This window comes from Arachis duranensis, chromosome 5, assembly GCF_000817695.3.
Source record: "Arachis duranensis cultivar V14167 chromosome 5, aradu.V14167.gnm2.J7QH, whole genome shotgun sequence".
Lineage (NCBI taxonomy): Eukaryota > Viridiplantae > Streptophyta > Magnoliopsida > Fabales > Fabaceae > Arachis > Arachis duranensis.
The window spans coordinates 9,093,009-9,111,306 of NC_029776.3; the positions used below are offsets into that span (position 1 = coordinate 9,093,009).

Here is an 18,298-nt window from a genome sequence, read left to right on the forward strand (position 1 = left end):
TGTTAAGGGAGGGTAAAGCCCCAAAATAAGAAAAACAAACTAAATAGGATCTCTCAACCTAAGAGCACCAGAACAATCTAAAAATAAAACATAACTCAAATCAGGGAGGGGGACATCAAATATATGTAAACCAACAGGAAGTTCTTGTCTTTTTTTAGCAAGTAAATCTGCTACCATATTTCCTTCACGAAGAGTATGATTCCACACCACACTTTAAAGACGTCGGACAAGAATCCTAATATCATCAATGAGCGTGTTGCACGGGTGGGCACAAGAACAACCTTCTTTTATGAAGTTGATTGCTGACCAAAAGTCTGACTCCACTACAATTTTTTGAAATCCATTTGCATTTGCAATTTGAAGTCCTTTAATAACAGCCCATAACTCAGCATGAGTTATGGAGCAATTTTCAATATTGCAAGAGAAATCCATCACAAATCTGCCTAGGTGGTCTCTAAACACACCTCCACAAGCTGCATTGCTATTGTGGGCATACAAAGACCCATCAATGTTTAGTTTGAGGTAATGTTCCGGAGGGGGGTTCCACCGAATTAAACGCTCTGATCTCACCTGATATTTTTTCTAGTGAGAACATTGAGTCTCAAGATTTTTGATCTCTTCACTTCTAGCTTTTATTGACAGGGAGACAGTGGCTGGCTGAGTAAGCTTTTCTTCAAAAATTAATTTATTACGGGAGAACCAAAGAACTGAGATGGCTACTCCAAACAAGCAAGACCACTCATCCTTCTCTGAGATGTTGCTGAAAATCCAATCTTTAGTATTCAGGTTGAAGAAATCATGAATTCCTCTTTGTCTTTGAAGCCGATAACAAACATCCTTGGCGAAGGGACAATCTCTCAATACATGTAAGGTTGTTTCTTTGGCATTGGTGCATCTTGGACAAACATCTGTGTTAGTTAAATGTCTTCTTGCTTTCTCTGCATTTGTTAGGATTGCTTGATGAGCAACCAGCCAAAGAAAGGTGCGGATATGTTCTAGACCTTTCCAATTCTAGATAAGTTTGAAAACTCGATCTAGAGGAGACTGAACCTCAGTGATTGACTTGTATGCCGATTTCAGGCTAAAACACCTGTCATGAGTGTTTGCCCAAGCAATGCAATCCGCTTCTTTCCATGGAGATGGGGTGCCATGGCCATGATCCTTTTAACCATTGACTCCGGAAGCCATTCCTTTAACTTATCTTCATCCCAATCCCCTGAAACATTCAAGAAGTCCATTAGAGATGATTCTAAATCACTAAGAGAAATTACTTGAGTGGTGTGTTGTTGCAAGCTCCCCAAATTAGGCACCCAATTGTGCTCCCAAAATTTAATTTGAGATCCATCTTTGATATGCCAAATAGAGTTCCATTTCGACGTCATGCCAAGCGGATACAATCCTTTTCCACAGATTTGACATGCTACGCTTCCTATTGACTCTCGGTAGGATATCACTACCGCACTTGTACTTGGATCTTAGCACTCTGGCCCAAAGGGAGTCTTTATTAGCAACAAGACCCCATCCTAATTTTATCATAAAGGAGTGATTAACATCCTTAGCATGTCTCAAACCTAGGCCTCCCGAGACCTTTGGTTTGTTGATCTTATTCCAACTAAGGAGATGAACTTTCTTGGTCTGCTCTGTATCGCCCCAAAAAAATTTCTGCATTTACGATCAATCAAATTACAATTATTTGTGGGTAAAATAGCATTTTGCATAGTATAACTAGGAAGAGAAGAAATAACAGATTTCACCAAAGTTGTTCTTCCTGCCAGAGACAGGACTGAGGCTTTCCAATTGTTGAGTCGAGAATTCATCTTGTTAATGACATTCTTGTAAGTATCCTTGGAAACTTTGGAATGTAAAATAGGAACCCCAAGAAATTTACCCAAATCATCAGTTCTAGAAAAATTTAAAGTGTTGCTAATCTCCTCTCTTATAGTATGACCCACATTATTAGAGAAGAAAATCCTTGTCTTTTCGTTGTTAACTTTTTTACCAGAGCTTTTACAAAATTCTTCCAGCACTTTATTAATAATTTCTGCTTGTCGCACATCGGCCTCCGCGAATAGAATCAAGTCATCAGCAAAACATAGATGAGATAAGGCCGGTCCGTCTTTGTTTAGCTTGATAGGTTTCCAAAATTGATGATCACAGGCTGCGCTAATAAGTTGGGATAACCTTTCTATACAGAGCACAAAAATATAGGGGGACAGGGGGTCACCTTGCCGAATCCCTCTAGAGGGGGTGAACTCTTCTAAGGCCTCCCCATTCCATAGAACCCTCATTTTTGCAGTTGTGATACAATTGCAGACCAAGTTAATAAAGAGTGGAGGTAGACCAATGTCTGAAAAAGTGTTCCTGATGAAACTCCATTTAATTCTGTCATATGCTTTTTCCAGATCAATTTTGATAGCCATCCATCCTTTCATGCCTTTTTTGCCTCTCATGGAGTGGATAACCTTTTGGGTGATGATGATATTGTCTGAGGTATGTCTTCCAGGGACAAAGTTGGACTGAGTAGGCTTTACCAATTTTTTCATAACCTGTCGTAGCCTATTTGTCAGGATTTTGGTAATAATTTTATACGATACATTACATAGACTGATGGGTCTCATCTGCTTGAGGTTCGTGACCGGCTCAACCTTGGGAATTAGTGTTATCAAAGTTTCGTTGAGCTCACCAATGTCCTGAGGGTTCCTGAATATATTTTCAACTAGCCTGCATAGATTTGGTCACACTATGTCCCATTTACTTTGGTAGAATATTGCTTGAATGCCATCTTTTCCGGGGGCTTTGAGGCCGCTCATGCTAAAGACAACATTTTTAATTTCTTGAGGCGTCACAAAGCTATCAATACGCTGCATATCATCATTAGACAAGGTAGGAAAACGATTCTTAAGAATAAAAGGATAATCTGGTAAGTTATCAAAAAAAGGCAAGAATAGAAAAATGTAGCCATATTTTCAAGAATGGATAAATCAGAAATCCAAATACCCTCATCATTTTGTAAGGATACAATTTTGTTTCTTCTTCTTCGAGCCATAGTTGATCCATGAAAATATTTAGTGTTTCTATCTCCCATGTCAATCCATTTGCATCTTGCTTTTTGGTACCAAAGCATCTCTTCTTGATTGAGAATATTCTGATATTCTTTCCAAAGTCTCTCTTGAAGTTCTTTAAAGAAACTGTTGCTGTTAGAATTGAGGTTCGAAGTTATGCCTTGAAGCTGCCTAAGAATCTTACTTTTCCTTCTCTGGATATTTCCGAAAACATCATGGTTCCAAGTCTTGAGGGTCTCCTGAAAATCATTAACTCCATCAGCCCAAGAATTTTGAATCTTCCAATTTGTACGCACCATATTATCAAAATCAGGATGTGTTAGCCACGCCGCCAAGAATCTAAATGGCCTCCTCCTTCTATTAGGGGGAGTAGTAGGAGCAAGCTGGAGGAGGAGGGGACAGTGGTCAGATTTAAACATGGGGAGATACTTAATTCTGGCCTCTGGAAACAGAATCTGCCAATCAAGATTACTCAAACCCCGATCTAACCTCTCTACTAGACTTCCTCTTTTCCAAGTAAAAGGCCACCCAGAATACCCGAGATCCATCAGGCCATATTCAGAAAGGCAGTTTCAAAAATTAGGGTATGCTCTTCGATTATTATCAGTGGAACCCCCTTTCCTCTCAAAATCATGGAGTATAGCATTGAAGTCCCCTAACAAACACCAAGGCATATTATTACATGTACTTAGAGCGCATAAATGATTCCAGAGCTCCTTGTGAAGATTTCTATTCGGACTACCATACACAGCAGTAAAGGTCCAAGGCGCAATGTCTCTCCCAGTTATCTTTATGTGTATAAATTGCATATGGTGGTGTAGAATATCAACCTTCCAGGTTTCAGTATCCCATAGACACCATATACCACCCGAAAAGTCTCTAGCCTCTTCAACAAAACACTCGTCAAACTCAATTTTTTTTCTAATTTTATGTTCTTTGTCACCACTAACATGGGTCTCTAAAAGAACAATCAAATTTGCCTCATACTCTTTTTTAATATCTCTAATAAGAGTAGGAAAGGATTTACAGCCCACACCTCTACAATTCCAGACAATCAAATTCATTATAAATAAGTACAAGAAAAAAAAAGAAGTCAATAGAGACTCAACTTACTCCTGGGTATTAACCCTTTCGGTAGCATTAGCCCTTTCCGGATTAACCCGAACTCCTTCCATATGGTTCATGCTGGATTCACCTATGTAGATTTCTGGTGGCTTATCTAGCAGCATCTTACTTCTCTGGCCCCTTCCACCATCTCTGACATCTCCTCATCTTGCCGAGAAAAGGGGTTTTGATTGAGAAAATTGTTTCTAACCACAAAGGTTTCCAGAAAATTTTTTGCCATCCTCGAAGTTTCGAACGCCTCGCTTTGCTCCTTTTGGATTCTCATCATATCTTCTAACATCTCTCTCTCCATGGCCTCTTTTTCGTTATTTCTGAAATCAGAACGTGACACCAAAGCAAGCTCTTTTGCCTTATCATTCAAACTAGTTGATGGATCTCCTACCTTATTTTTATTTTTGGCAATCTTATTTGAAGGGTTAGGCTCATTTTTTGAAGAATGCCCTTTTTTGTTAGCTTGTGAATTTTTTCCTGTTCCTGGTCTAAGGATTTTTTTTAATATGGTTCACCACAATTTGATTCTTGTGGGCTTTTTGAATACCTTTTTCTTTTAGCCCAATAAGCATGTCTTCACCATGGGAAGGCTCTTCATGCATCACATTATTATGCTCTACATTACTGCCTTCAAAATCTTCCTTGTTTAAAGCATCAAATCTGGGCCATTCTCGATAGGTTGGCCTTTATTAGTATTCTTCCTTTCCATAATAGTGTGAGCTTCCTTATTTAAGTATGATCCCTTAATTTCTGCCGCACTATTTTCATGTTTCCTCCTTACTTGCCTTCTTACCAACATCCACGGCCCAAATTCTGGCGGGTCTTGATTATTTTTTTGGAAAGATTTGATTTCGAAACTACTCCTTAATTGTTGCTTGGTTCATGATCGGCACCAAAAACCTGAGTTGTTTCAGTACCTTTCATCTCAACGACGGTGTTAACTCCTACTCCTCCCATCTCTTCCGTAGTGTTACTTTCATGGTGATTGTTGTCATTGCTAACAGGGGATTCAAGGCAATGTTCTGCCCTATGACCATATCTTCCACAAGAAAAATAGATGAGGTGTAAACCTTCATACTCAATGTTGAGAGTAGTTTCCAGGACAGAGATTCTAGGCACCAGCTTTTTTGATATATCGATTTCCACGCATATTCTAGAAAATTTTTTGCGAGAGTGAATAGATGTTGTACGATCAATCTTTAACATGGTGCCTATGGCAGAACCAACTCTTGATAGAAAATGATGATTATATAATTCAATAGGTAGGTTAGGAATACGAATCCATGCTGCGATTTTCTTGACTACGTTTTCGGTTGAAAGAAAGAAAGGTCTCCGTCTTTAGACAATAAGGTAGTGCCCCGCGATCATCCATGGTCCTCCAGTAAGTGCATGTGAATAGTCTTCCTCCTCTGAAAAATGAACAAGAAAATAATCACGATCCATATCAATAACATTGATCTTACCTTTTCTGACCCAATCTCTATTGAGACGTTGTTCCAAAAATCCAAGATGGACTCTCTTTCCCATGACTTTAACGATCAGCGCCGCGTGCCAAGGTTTACACCATTCGTCAAATTCTTCTTTAGAAACATGGATCACCGGACATGGATCAAAGGGCTTATCTCCTTTTGGCACCTCCTCTTCATACTTGTACCACCGGTCTTCCGGGTCCGATGCATCTTCATCAACATCATCAAGAGCCTCATCCATGTCTTCCATCATGGGACCAGTTGGGGTCAATAAGGAGTCTTTGTAAGATGTCTTAAGATTAGGTGAGATTTCGGAAGTATTTTTAACCCTCATATTTATGCTTTTTACGGGTTGATTTATACCAACTTCACTATAGATTTTGACTTTTTTAGTGCTTCTTTGTATGAGGTCCTCCACTTGTGGAAGAATCCTAGAAAAACGTTCTAGATTTTCCATCGCTTTGACTCTTATGTGCTCAGATATATTATTATTTTACATTAATCAACGGTCTATATAAAAAATAAATTATACACATATATAACAAAAATTTAATTGTTGTAATGATGTAATTTGGATTCTCAAATAATTTAATAACGTCAATTCTCCTTAAAAGATTTTCATATTACTTGAAAGTGATAATGGATACCCATATAAAAGAAATTTAAAAGTAAGAGAAACGTAGAGAAAATAATTGTGTGTATTTGAATTAAAATTTGTAAATAAAAATTTGTATAAATTAATTCTACAAATTTAATTTTGATAAAAAAAAATAAGTTGGTATTAACGTAATTTATGTTTGATAATTTTGTATCAAAATAAATTATAATAAAATAAATATTTTTTGAATTACATTATTCAAAATTATGTTTAAATAAAAATAACTAAATAAGATATAAATTTATATAATTCAAAACCATATCTTTTAACACTTTTTGGCTATAATTATTTTTTGAAAAGAATTTAAATTTATGTATTGAAATTTAATATTTGTTATCATATTTTTTTAGTATTTTTCTTGTATTTAATTTAATATTTCTAATATAATCAATAATTTATATTATAAAAATAACAAAAATAAACAAAGTAGTATTAATTCAACAATACATAGTGAAAATTATACAAAGCCAAACAAAAAAAAATGAAGTTCTATAAAATAAATGATTAAAAATTTTATATGAATAATGAATATTAAAAATTCCATTAAAAATATAACAATATGCATAAGAAAACATAAAAAAAAGCTCTAAAAAAATGCATTACTATGACACAAAGAAAAAATAAATGAAAAATTGATAAAAAAAATTTAGAGAAGAGTACTAAAAATGATATGATAGTATAAAAAAAATATTTATTTGTAAAATCTATGTCCTGAGAAAAAAAAATATAAAAATTATGATGAGATTGAAGGACAAGATTAACAAAAAAAATATTTCTCCAATTTAACAATTAAATGTAAAGTTATAATTTGTTATTTCTAGTAAACAAAAGTTAAAATACAGAATCATATAAAAAATTATCACGTTCAAGAAGATCAAACGTGTTTTATATATTTCAAAAATTAAACCAAACGGATTCTAACCCAATTAACTAAATAAGTAGGGGGAAATATACTTTAAACACTGTTTTTGACACAGTATCTTAGGTATTTAACTACATAAAAATGTTATGAAAACTTTAGCGGTTGTTTTTTTTCTTGGAAAAAAAGAAAACTTTAGTTTATACAATATATGCAAATGATTGTTGAACCAATAATGGACGGTGGATTTTAAAGTGGATGGGTTGCCGGCTGCGAAGTGTATCCAATAACAGTTCCGTGTTCATTGTCCAATGATGCTCCAATTAAATAATATTGCAACCTTCGCCAGTTATGACTTTCCAGTTGACGTAAACCTTCAGATAATGAAAACACCTGTTATCCAACAATCTATATATAAGATATAAACAAGGACAACACAAATTGCCTTAAGTAATGAATGACTCATATAACATATGCTAGCTGTATTTACTTTGTTAGACAATGTATTCACTCATGTTGCATTTACATTCACATTCACATTCACATTCATATTCCACCGTTCAATTGGATATGAATAAGATTCACATAAGATATGAATTGACACAAGGGCGAACGTATGCCAATTATTTTTTGTTATAAAATCAAGTTAGAATGAAATTAAAGTTCGATTTAACATGTTCTTCCCCTTTTTCTCTAATTGGTATCTATTGGGAAAATTGTATTTTTTTTTTATCCTCTAAGTTTACGATTTTGCATTTTATTCTTTATAATTAAAATTGTATAAATGAACTAGTTAATATTTTAGTATTGTGCATATACAAAATTATCCTCTTGCTACTAGAAGTAAGTAAGAAGAGAAGAAAGAGAAAAGAGGGAAGGAGCGGAGGGGAGTAATTTAATCATTTAAGGGTTCAAATGCACACAACTTGAAATGTAGAAGTTATAAATATTTTTTAAAAAAGTTAAAGCCATACAATCATACGGACATAGTTAAGGAGAAAACCGCCACCACCTCCCCCAAAAAATTAGAGTAAAATACAATTCTTCTTTCTTCTTATTTTTGATAGCCAAAGGAAAATTTAATTGCTTTTTTTCTTTGAAGTCTTGATTGAAAAAATAGAGAATAAATAATATCATTTTTTTATCAATTCCCTTTTTCTTGTATAATAAAACAATAATATGTGCATTTATCTTTTAAAGTTTCAAATTTTTAATATCCAACTAAAAACAGTATTTATTCAGCAATAACTCAGTATCAAAAACTAAATCATTTTCTTGCATCGTGATCATAGACTTTTTTCCTTTGGTTCTGCGTGCAGGGAATCAGTTCTCAACATAGCAAGTTTGTTTGTTTCTGAAAAGCAACTTCTCTTTTTTGTTTGTTCCTTTGGTTCAATTTGTTCTTTAACGGTCGTCTCTCAATAATATAAACACCTTACCAAATCGAAAATAAACTTCTTTCCGTTAATGTGATATCCGGAATACATATTTATCACGCTTTGCTGTAATAATTATATTTTTATTTAGAATAATGATTTAGTTAAAACCTTTAAAGAAAGAAATAAAATATCGAATTAGGACTGACTCTTCATTTGAGACAAATTTGATTTCCATCATAGTTTTTGTCAAAGGCTTAATTTCCATCAGATGTATATTTCACTATCTTAATTTAAAAATAAAGACTTTAGTTTCTTACACTTTCATCTTCCTAGAAGATCTTGATATGTGACTTATCTTTTTGTTTATGTGATTTCTATTATCATTGGTAACTCTGAAATGCCTCTGCAGTGTACCTATTCCTATTGGATAAGAGCTCATAGGCTGGTCTTTTACTGTAACTAAATCCTTGCCATTTAATTTAGCAATTAAAAAGTTTGGAAACAACACTCTGCATCGGTTGTACATAAGGCCGCACACTAATTCTAACTCACCGGAAAACGCAAATATTCTTGATTATCTTTTTGCCCATGTCTTTTTCGGAGGATGATAATTTCATGTCCTGGAATCAGCTGAGAGGGCGTTGAACCCACAAGTTTTTTCTACTTATTTGCTATAGTCTCAGTTAGTGAATAGCAATAAAAATACTCAAGGCCTTTCATGTTTTAGTTTCTTTCCAAGGCCTCAAATTATCTTTATCTTTCTTCCAATCAACGCTGTTGGAGAGTCTTGTCAAATGGGTGAGCAATGGAAGAATCAATCTTTGGAGGTATGGAACTGGAGGGAGGAGAGCATGCAGCTTTGAGCTCATTAAACCTTTCAATGTCAAACTTGTTAAGCTTCATGAGGCGCTTCTGCTTGGTGCTGAAGCGGGATTGGTAGAAGCCTTCAAAGGAAGGTTCTATTGAGGTCCTAAGGAAGAATGTATACCCAGCCATGAAGTACACAGATGTCAGATAGAAGCATATTGGCTCCATCACATCCCATGTTAGCTCCCAAAAGGTGAGTCTCATGCATGTCAGCGTCTGAACGACTAGGAAACTCAGCCCGCCCCAAAGCTCGCGCCGAACAAGGGTGTGGGCTCTGCCGTCGATGGCTGACTTCTGTTTCTCCATTTCTTCGAATTCTCTCCTAACAGAGTCATTCACCTTGGCTCCTCCTCGCAGAGGGAGTAGATCTTGAATGGCTTTTGCTACCTGTATCACAACAAATTTTACACAATTTGGGTGAAGCCTGCCTCAAGCTTAGCTACACATTTGGTTTTCCCTTTATGAATCACACAAGCTTATAGTGAATGAATTAATTTTTGTAATTAAACCCACACAGAACGTAGAACACAATTTAGCAAAACCTATGAATTCTATTTTTCACCCTCTAACACTTCAAAAGGGAGCAAATATTTTGCTAATACCTAGAATAGAAAACCCCAACTTTCCATCCGTATTGGTATTATATGAAAAGGATTGTAATCCTAATCTAAAATTAATTTAGGGTTAGCATGAACCCATCTCCCAATAGACCCAATCTTTTTTCAATCTAAATAAAGATATTGAAATAGAAAGCCCAAATTTTCCAATTAGTAAATCCCCAAAATAGTTGAATTAGATTAGATTGATGAATATAATAGTGAGTGGGAAAGCTGGGAGGGCTTTATGCAGTCCTTTAAAGCCCTAATATACCACCTCAAACGGGACTTTTTAGATCTTGGGAAACAACAAAGTTTCAATTTCCTGTGGAAAAAAACAAAAGAAATAATCACAAAAGACATTATCAGTTTTCGGTAGTCTCTAACCAAATAAATTGGTAAATGAGCAGCTATAACATGATTGATTTTAAAAATCAAAAACCTATCTGGAATCTCCACCATCACCCTTCTGTCATAACCCAGAAATTAAAAACTTAACCCAGCACAACACAAACAGAACCAAAAACAAATTGATCAATTAATTAAAAATAAAAAAATCAATTTATGGAAGACTGGAAAAAATTTAATCTAAAAAGAAGAAGATGAAAAAGAGAGAGGCATGGGAAATATATTAACCTGTTCTGGCCTGACGAAAACGACATCTCCCAAAATAATCACAGCCGCAGAATCATCGAGCAGCCTTGCAATCGTAACCGCTTGATCCTGATCGGAGCAATTTTCGGAGCAGATCCGAATGAACTCGTGTAACGTTATGCAGCTCTTTCGGATCTCCTTAAGCTTCGATTTCACCATCTCTACCTGCGCCGCCTTCAGCAACTTCCGAGCATCCTCCGCCGTCACTCCCAACTCCTCCACCTCCTCGTCCTCCTTCTCCTCCATCTCCGGCGGCCTCAGCCCCTCCAATCGAATGCGGTTTCTAGCAATGTCCATTGCCCTCAACCTCTCCATAATGTTTCCGTGGGCAGACGGCGATCGAAGCTCCGGCTCGAACCCAGGTCGCTTATGAAGGAACCTCCGGAAGACGCCATTATCTCCTGGGTCCGGAGCGATGTCACGATCTCCAGCGGAGGCGGCGGAAGCGATCCTCGCGTGAACGGAGGCAGATGAAATCCGGCAATTGGTAAGGGTTTGCGATGAGAGTTTGGTAAAATTGAATAGACGCTGAGCTAGGGTTTTTTTGAACGCCATGGATAACGATAACAATAATAACAACAATAATGTTAAAATTGTAGAGATACAGAGCGTTCGGAAAGGTCTAGAGAGATAAGGAACAATAAGCTTGGAGAAAAGGATGGGCCTCGGGGACCTTAATATATAGGTGCCCCCATAAAAACGGAGCAGCGGAGATAAACGTTTGCTCAGAAGAAAAGACGCGAGAATTTGATTGTAGCGTAGGCGATAAATTGAGAGACGGGAATATACCCTAGAGAGAGGAATGTGGCCAGACACGTGGTGGGATGAGATTATAAGATATATGGATTGGTAACCGTCTGATCGCTAGGTTTAATATGCTGACTAGATTCGAGCCTGGCCTGCCCTGAAAGGCTGGAGCTGCCTATGCACCCTTTGAGAAGCATCGTTATCCTATTAGTGAATTAATTAATTATTTAATTAAGATTTATTTTCTACCGAGAAAAGAGCGAAAATTTGGGAATTGGCAAGGTACTCCTACAAGTGATTGCGTCCACGCGAAGGTGTCGCTACATATGACTTATTATACTCATGGGATTGGGCGCAATATGAGGATATTTACTTACTGCTAGTAGAGGATAACTGTAAGCAAGTAAGGAATTAGTTAATTAAGAAAAATGTGCTGTAATTATTAAATATGTTTTTGGATGAAAGTTTGTAAATGAAAATTTATATAAATTTAATTTTATAAATTTAATTTTGATAAAAAGTAAGTTGGTGTTAATATTATAAATTTGTATCATTTAAAATTATATTATTTTAACATTTTTTGTTATATTTTTTTTAAAAATAATTTAAATTTATGTGTTAAAAATTAATATTCTTTTAGATATAATTTTGTAGTACTTTTCTTTATTACTCTTTTTATAATTAATTATATCTTTCTAATAAATTTATATTATAAAATTAACAATAATAAATAAAATATATATTAATTTAAGAACACATAGTAAAAAATATAAAAAGCTAAATTAAAAAAATAAGATTTTATAAAAAAAATGTATTAATAAAAATAATTAAAAAAATTTATATAAACAATGAGTATTAAAAATTCTATTAAAAAATACAATAATATACACCAATAAACATAAAAAACTCTAAACAAAAATATCCATACTATTTAAAAAATTGATAAAAAATCAATACTTAATAAAGAATACTAACAATNAAATGAGATTAAATAATAAAATTAATAAAAAATTTCAATTAAATTTTCAATTTATTAATTGATGCAAAAATTAAATGCAAAAACTACGATTTATTATTTATCGTAACCAGTAAATCAAAGTCAGAATCATATTTCTATAAAAAAAATTAACCAAACAAAAAATTATAACATTCAAAAAATTGAACAAATTCTTGTATTTTTAATAGATTTACCAAACACAGTCTAAATAATAGTTTACCAAACACACCCTAAATAATAGTGAGTAAAACGGGGTTCGGCTAGATGCAGTGTCTTTGAAAAATCAAATGAAATCAAAATGTGAAAGAGGAAGCGTTCACGTTTTTCCGCATCCCGCAAGGAAAGGGAAGGAACGGGCTCGTAGATAAGACCTCCACCCCAAGTTCCAAGTTCCAACCCTTCTTTCGACAAGCCCCTCCCCCACTTGATGCCTTGCTCCTAATTTTTTATAGAAGGAGTTAATAACTATGTTAATTTCTCCCGAATTATCATCGAGATACGGAAATTGTTCCACTATTTAATATCAAAAATAATAAATTATCGCTAATAGTAATAAAGAGAAATTATCACCAAATATATTTATTTTCTTAAAAGATGAATATTCCCTCACCGAATAAATGTGTCGGTTAACTAATTATTACAAATTTAAAAATAAATTTATTAATTATAAATTCGGAAAAACTCAGTATACAAGCGATTAGAACTTGTAAGTATTACAAGTTAATTAATGCCTAATCCACCAAAACGCGCTACAACTCCTACGTCACTTACACGTGCTATATAAAGATCCTGCGTTTGTATAACTACCAAATTTAAAAGATTTGTTTCCTTCTTTATTTTCCTTCTTTCCAAATTTACTCGTTTTTCTTCTCGCACGTCTTTCCCTGGTTTTTCAATCGTTCTTTTCTCCTCCTTTCTCATTGGTTTGTTCTTCGTCATTGACTTAGTTCCTCTCTCTGTAACTCCAGCTTCGTTTTCTATTCGATTTTTTGTTTTCTAAAATCAAAGTTTGAACTCGTTTTGAAGATAATGGATGATTCAACCTCAGATTGTCAGCTGAATCAGAGCGAAGTGGATTATGAATTTGAATCTAACGAAATTCCTGAGGTTTGATTTACATACGATTACTCTGAATTTTGTTGCAGTTATTTGTATAGCATTGTGTAGCTGAATAATTCGTGAACATTGACTATGAAACTATCGCGCGAACATAAATCTAATTATCTGTAATTTATAGCAGACTCTCGCGGGTGTAGATCAGAACTTTTTGGGTGTATTTTTGAGAAAGTTTGGGTGTATTTCAATTTATGGCTTTTTCTTATTTTAGTTGAGGTGTTGTCGTTCGGGTGTATTATATCAGACATGATTTGGTGTATTTTTTGTTTTCGACATGGTGTATTCTGCAGCATCTCTCTGTTCTTGATGAACAGTTTCTTCCTATTTTAGTTGAGTTATTGTCGTTCGGGTGTATTATATCAGACATGATTGGGTGTATTTTTTGTTTCTGATATGGTGTATTATGCAGCCTCTCTCTGTTGTTGATGACCAGTTTGTTCCCAAGGTTGGAATGACCTTTACCACTCTTGAAGATGCTGAAAAATTTTATAGGAACTACGCCAAGGCTACAGGGTTTCCTACAAGAGTTCGGAGCACGAATAGGAAGGGAAACGAGATTAAGAATCAATTGATTACATGTAGTAGAGAGGGAAAATAGAAATCTAAAATATCTCCGACCGAGAAGACAAATTCGACAGCCAGTTTAAACTGTCCTGCAAAAATTTATATACACACATTGAAGGATGTTGGTGCTTGGATCATTTCAAAGGTTGTGTTGGATCATTCACACCCTTACTGTCCAAGTAAAGCAGAGATGTTCAAACAGCATTGGGAACTAAGCATGTCCATTTGTCGTACAATAGAGAATAACAAGGAGGCTGGTATTAGACCAAGCAAAACTTACCAATCATTTGTTGCGGCTGCAGGTGGTCATCGCGAGTTAAATTTTATTGAAAAGGATGTGAGGAATTACATTACGAGAGAAGTGCGTAATGTTTCTGAACAAGAAGATGCAAAGGAATTTGGGAAATATTTGTTAAGAATGAAAGAGAAAAATCAGAATTTCTTTTTTGAACTTGAACTCGAGGAGGATCAATCGATTAAGTTGGCTTTTTCGGCCGATGCTAGAAGTAGAGCTGCCTTTGAGTATTTTGGAGATGTTATTTCATTTGACACCACCTACAATGCAAACAGGTAATAAACTGTCCCTGTTTATGATGCTAAATTAAAGTTTTTTATGAATCTACCTCAGAGGTGTATATTGGGTGTATAGAAAGCATTTTGTTGGGGTGTACGTAATGAATTTCCATTCTGCACTATGATAATTTGTTTCAGGTATAATTTGGTTTGTGGTTCTTTTGTCGGGGTGAATCACCACGGTCAGTCAACACTTCTTGGATGCTCTTTGATGAAAAATGAAGAAATTGAATCATTCAAATGGTTATTTCAATGTTGGCTTCGTTGCATGGGAGGAAATGCTCCGAAAGGGTTCCTCACCGATCAATGCGCATCAATGAAAAGGGCTTTAGAGGCCTGTATGCCAACAACAGTTTACCGTTGGTGTATTTGGCACATCATGAAGAAGATTCCAAGCAAATTAAACGGGTACAAGGGACATGCAGAAATTGAACAAGAAATGAGCCAAGTTGTTTGGAACTCTCATAGTAAAGACTCATTTGATAGGAATTGGAATGATTTTCTGCTGAATTTTGGTCTTGTGGACAACAAGTGGCTTTCAGGTAATGTTTGTTTAAAATCTGCAGTAGAGGTATAATTTAAATTTATGTCGGGTGTATTTATAGTCTGTTTTTTGGTGTATTCTGCAGATCTCTATGAAGACCGTCATATATGGGTTCCAATATATTTGGATCACCATTTCTAGGCAGGGATGAGAAGCACACAAAGGAGCGAGAGCATGCATTCATTTTTTAACAAGTTTATTACCCGGAATAGCTCGCTTATTCAATTTGTCAAACAATACGATAATTGCCTTGGAAGCAGGGAGCAAGCAGAGAGAGAATCAGATGCTGCAGATTTTCATACGGTCATACCTTGTGCAACCAAATCCTCCATTGAAGCTCAGTTTCAAGATGTGTACACTCATCAAAAGTTTAGGGAAGTCCAAGCACAATTCAGAGGAAAGGCGAATTGCATAACTAGATTAACGGATTCCGCTCTAGGCTATTCAGTATACGAAGTTGGAGAACAAGTTTCCAGCTTAATATTCAACAAGTTTGTGGTTACTTATGACTCAGTAGCAACCGAGGTAAAATGCCAATGCTTATTATTCGAGTCAAGAGGGATATTGTGCCGTCACGCACTAAGCGTGTTAAGCTTTGAACAAGTAACCCAAGTGTCACCTAGATATATACTGGAACGATAGAGCAAGAAGGTAAAGAGGCGACACACACACATCAAGAGCAGTCACGACGAGCCACTGTTGGAGCCAGGAAGTAAGAGGTTTAACGAATTGGTTTTTTGTTCGCAAAATATTTGCAAATTTGCATCAGAATTGGAGGAGTTGACTGCAATTCTACACTGTGCGTACGATACCATCATAGTTGAGATGGAAAAATTGAAAGCCAAAAGGAAGGGGACATCTTCTTTATCTCACGAAGATGCCAACTTGGAATCCGTTAACGAGCTTCAGAGCCCTCCAAGGAATCGAATAAGAGGACGTCCAAAAAATAGGCTAGGTTCAAAGTTGGACAAACAGATTAAAAATTCCTCAAAGAAAAAGAGAACGAAAGCTTTAAACGAGGTAAAAGTGATGTTTTGTAAATATGTGGTAATTGAGTTTAATTTTGTCATTAATAGTTTAGCTAATATGTGAGTTTGTTATATTCAGTTAAACCTCTTTGATGCTGGATCAGTGGTGCATTCAGATTCTAGCCAATATCAAGGACGTGTTATGAATTATCAGTTCAGGTTACCAGCAGCAGCACATATATATATATACTTCACAATCTGCTGTTTATGTTAAAAAATTACTGATTTGGGTGTATAGTAGTTTCATTGGTTTAGTGTTTAGGGTTTAGTGTTTAGAGTTTAGGGTTTCGGGTTTAGGGTTTAGGGTTTAGAGTTTAGGTTTTATGGTTTTAGGGTTTAGGGTTTAGGGTTTTAGATTTTAGGGTTTATGGTTTTTAGGGTTTTTAGGGTTTTGGGTTCAAGTTTTAGGGGGATAGAAGTTTGGGTGTATATTAAGCAATCTTGGGTGTATATTAAACTTTCCTTGGGTGTAAAATTTTATAATTTGTGTTTATATCTGGTTTGATGTTTTCCTTCATATTTTACCACCTGTAATACAAAGCTTTTGAATACAGCACAGACAGTTTAACTATGGAAAAAATTTCATTGAAAAGAAGTTGTTTATAATTTGCAAATTTTTACACAATGTGTTCAATTTACAAACTAGCTAGCAGTTACATTACTCAGTTTCTATATCATTAGAATCTATCTGACAAAATAGACTCAATAATACTGAGGATGGCCTGGACAGTCTTAGTGCATTACTCCCTCTAATTGCTTCAGCTCTGTCTTTATTCATTTCACTGAATAGTATCCGGGAAGCATATTCTATTCTATAGTGGTCCACCTCGTCCTACAATTAAAAAGTATATTCTGTTTAAATAACAATATTAATTTAGTAAAGTAATACAGAATTATATAGTTTTAAAGACAGTTACATGTGTCCAATTATCCCACTCATACTTCGCCCTTTTAATGTTTTCAGGCTCAATTAACTCAAGCCACTTCATAACGTAAATAGCACAGTCATAACTGAAAACGAAAAAAATAAATTACAAATCTCATTTAGGAAAGTTTAATGTTTAGAGTCACAAATTTATACCTTATCTTTTGGCCTGAGATGTTAACGTATAGTGCTCTAATTTTCTTCTCCTTTCTCTTCAGAGGTGCCCTGCCAGCATATACTCTCATTCTTGAAATAACATATCCCTTAAAAAACAAAACAAATCAGTAATACACCCGAAGGAAATATACCCAAAGGAGAACATACTTACACCCAAAGCAAAACATACATACACCTTATATTGAATTGAAATACACCTAACTATTAAAATAAAGAACACAGAGCCAACTTACAATGAATTTATTAAGCTCCTTTCTATCATCGGTTGGACATTTCGTGTGTACTGGGTCGAGTATATAAAATCTATGCTTTCTTGTATCAATTAGCCATAACCACCAATGGTTTGAGTGGCAAACAGGTGAAAAAATCTGAAGCATGGCGTTTCAACAGTATTTTATTTTATTTGGCATATAAGTAAAGAATGGTACTAACAAATTTTACAAATGAAAACTTACATATCGTTCTGATGTTAATTTTTTTGCATCTATGAAGGGAATAAACATTGGGTAGTCTTCTACCCTGAATTCTTTATTGATTTTAGCTGATATGAATTCCCCCTTTGGATGCTTCGCAATGGCCATGTTCTACAACAATTGTGAAACAACAAATGAAATACTGAAAATACACCCAACTGAATACTTTAAATAAACTCAAATGAATACACAACTTACACCCAAATGAATACACAACTTACAGCCAATTGAACGTAAAAAATACACCCAAATGAGTACAAAACAGACCCAGTTGATAAAAAATACACCCTAAAGAATACAAAAAATACACCCAAAATTCGTAGAAGTAAAACTTACCACAATATCAAGGGAGAGACAGTATACTTCTTCTTGAAACCTTTTATCATTTTTCTGGTTGAGGATGAGGCATATGGCAGATACAATCTAGAAAAATATGCCAAAATCAATTTACATTAATAAATATTGCAGTTAATTTTGGTGTAAAAACATTAATG

General features: G+C 34.9%; 1 protein-coding gene across 1 annotated transcript; it reads right to left on the minus strand.

Annotated features, from left to right (window-relative positions):
- Positions 1-8,991: 8,991 nt before the first annotated feature.
- Positions 8,992-11,370, minus strand: LOC107487889 (calcium uniporter protein 2, mitochondrial). The gene is made up of 2 exons (XM_016108583.3): positions 10,643-11,370; positions 8,992-9,797 (listed from the first exon to the last, which is right to left on the minus strand). Exons 1-2 carry the CDS (start codon positions 11,213-11,215, stop codon positions 9,312-9,314), a joined length of 1,059 nt encoding a protein of 352 aa, XP_015964069.1. The 5' UTR covers positions 11,216-11,370; the 3' UTR covers positions 8,992-9,311.
- Positions 11,371-18,298: the final 6,928 nt, after the last annotated feature.

Bases quoted from the DNA above. Each gene is read 5' to 3' on its own strand.
- LOC107487889 (XM_016108583.3), bottom strand. From the start codon at position 11,215: ATGGCGTTCAAAAAAACCCTAGCTCAGCGTCTATTCAATTTTACCAAA. The intron at 9,798-10,642 runs GTTAATATATTT...GTTGTGATACAG, and splicing joins TTTTCGTCAGGCCAGAACAG to GTAGCAAAAGCCATTCAAGA.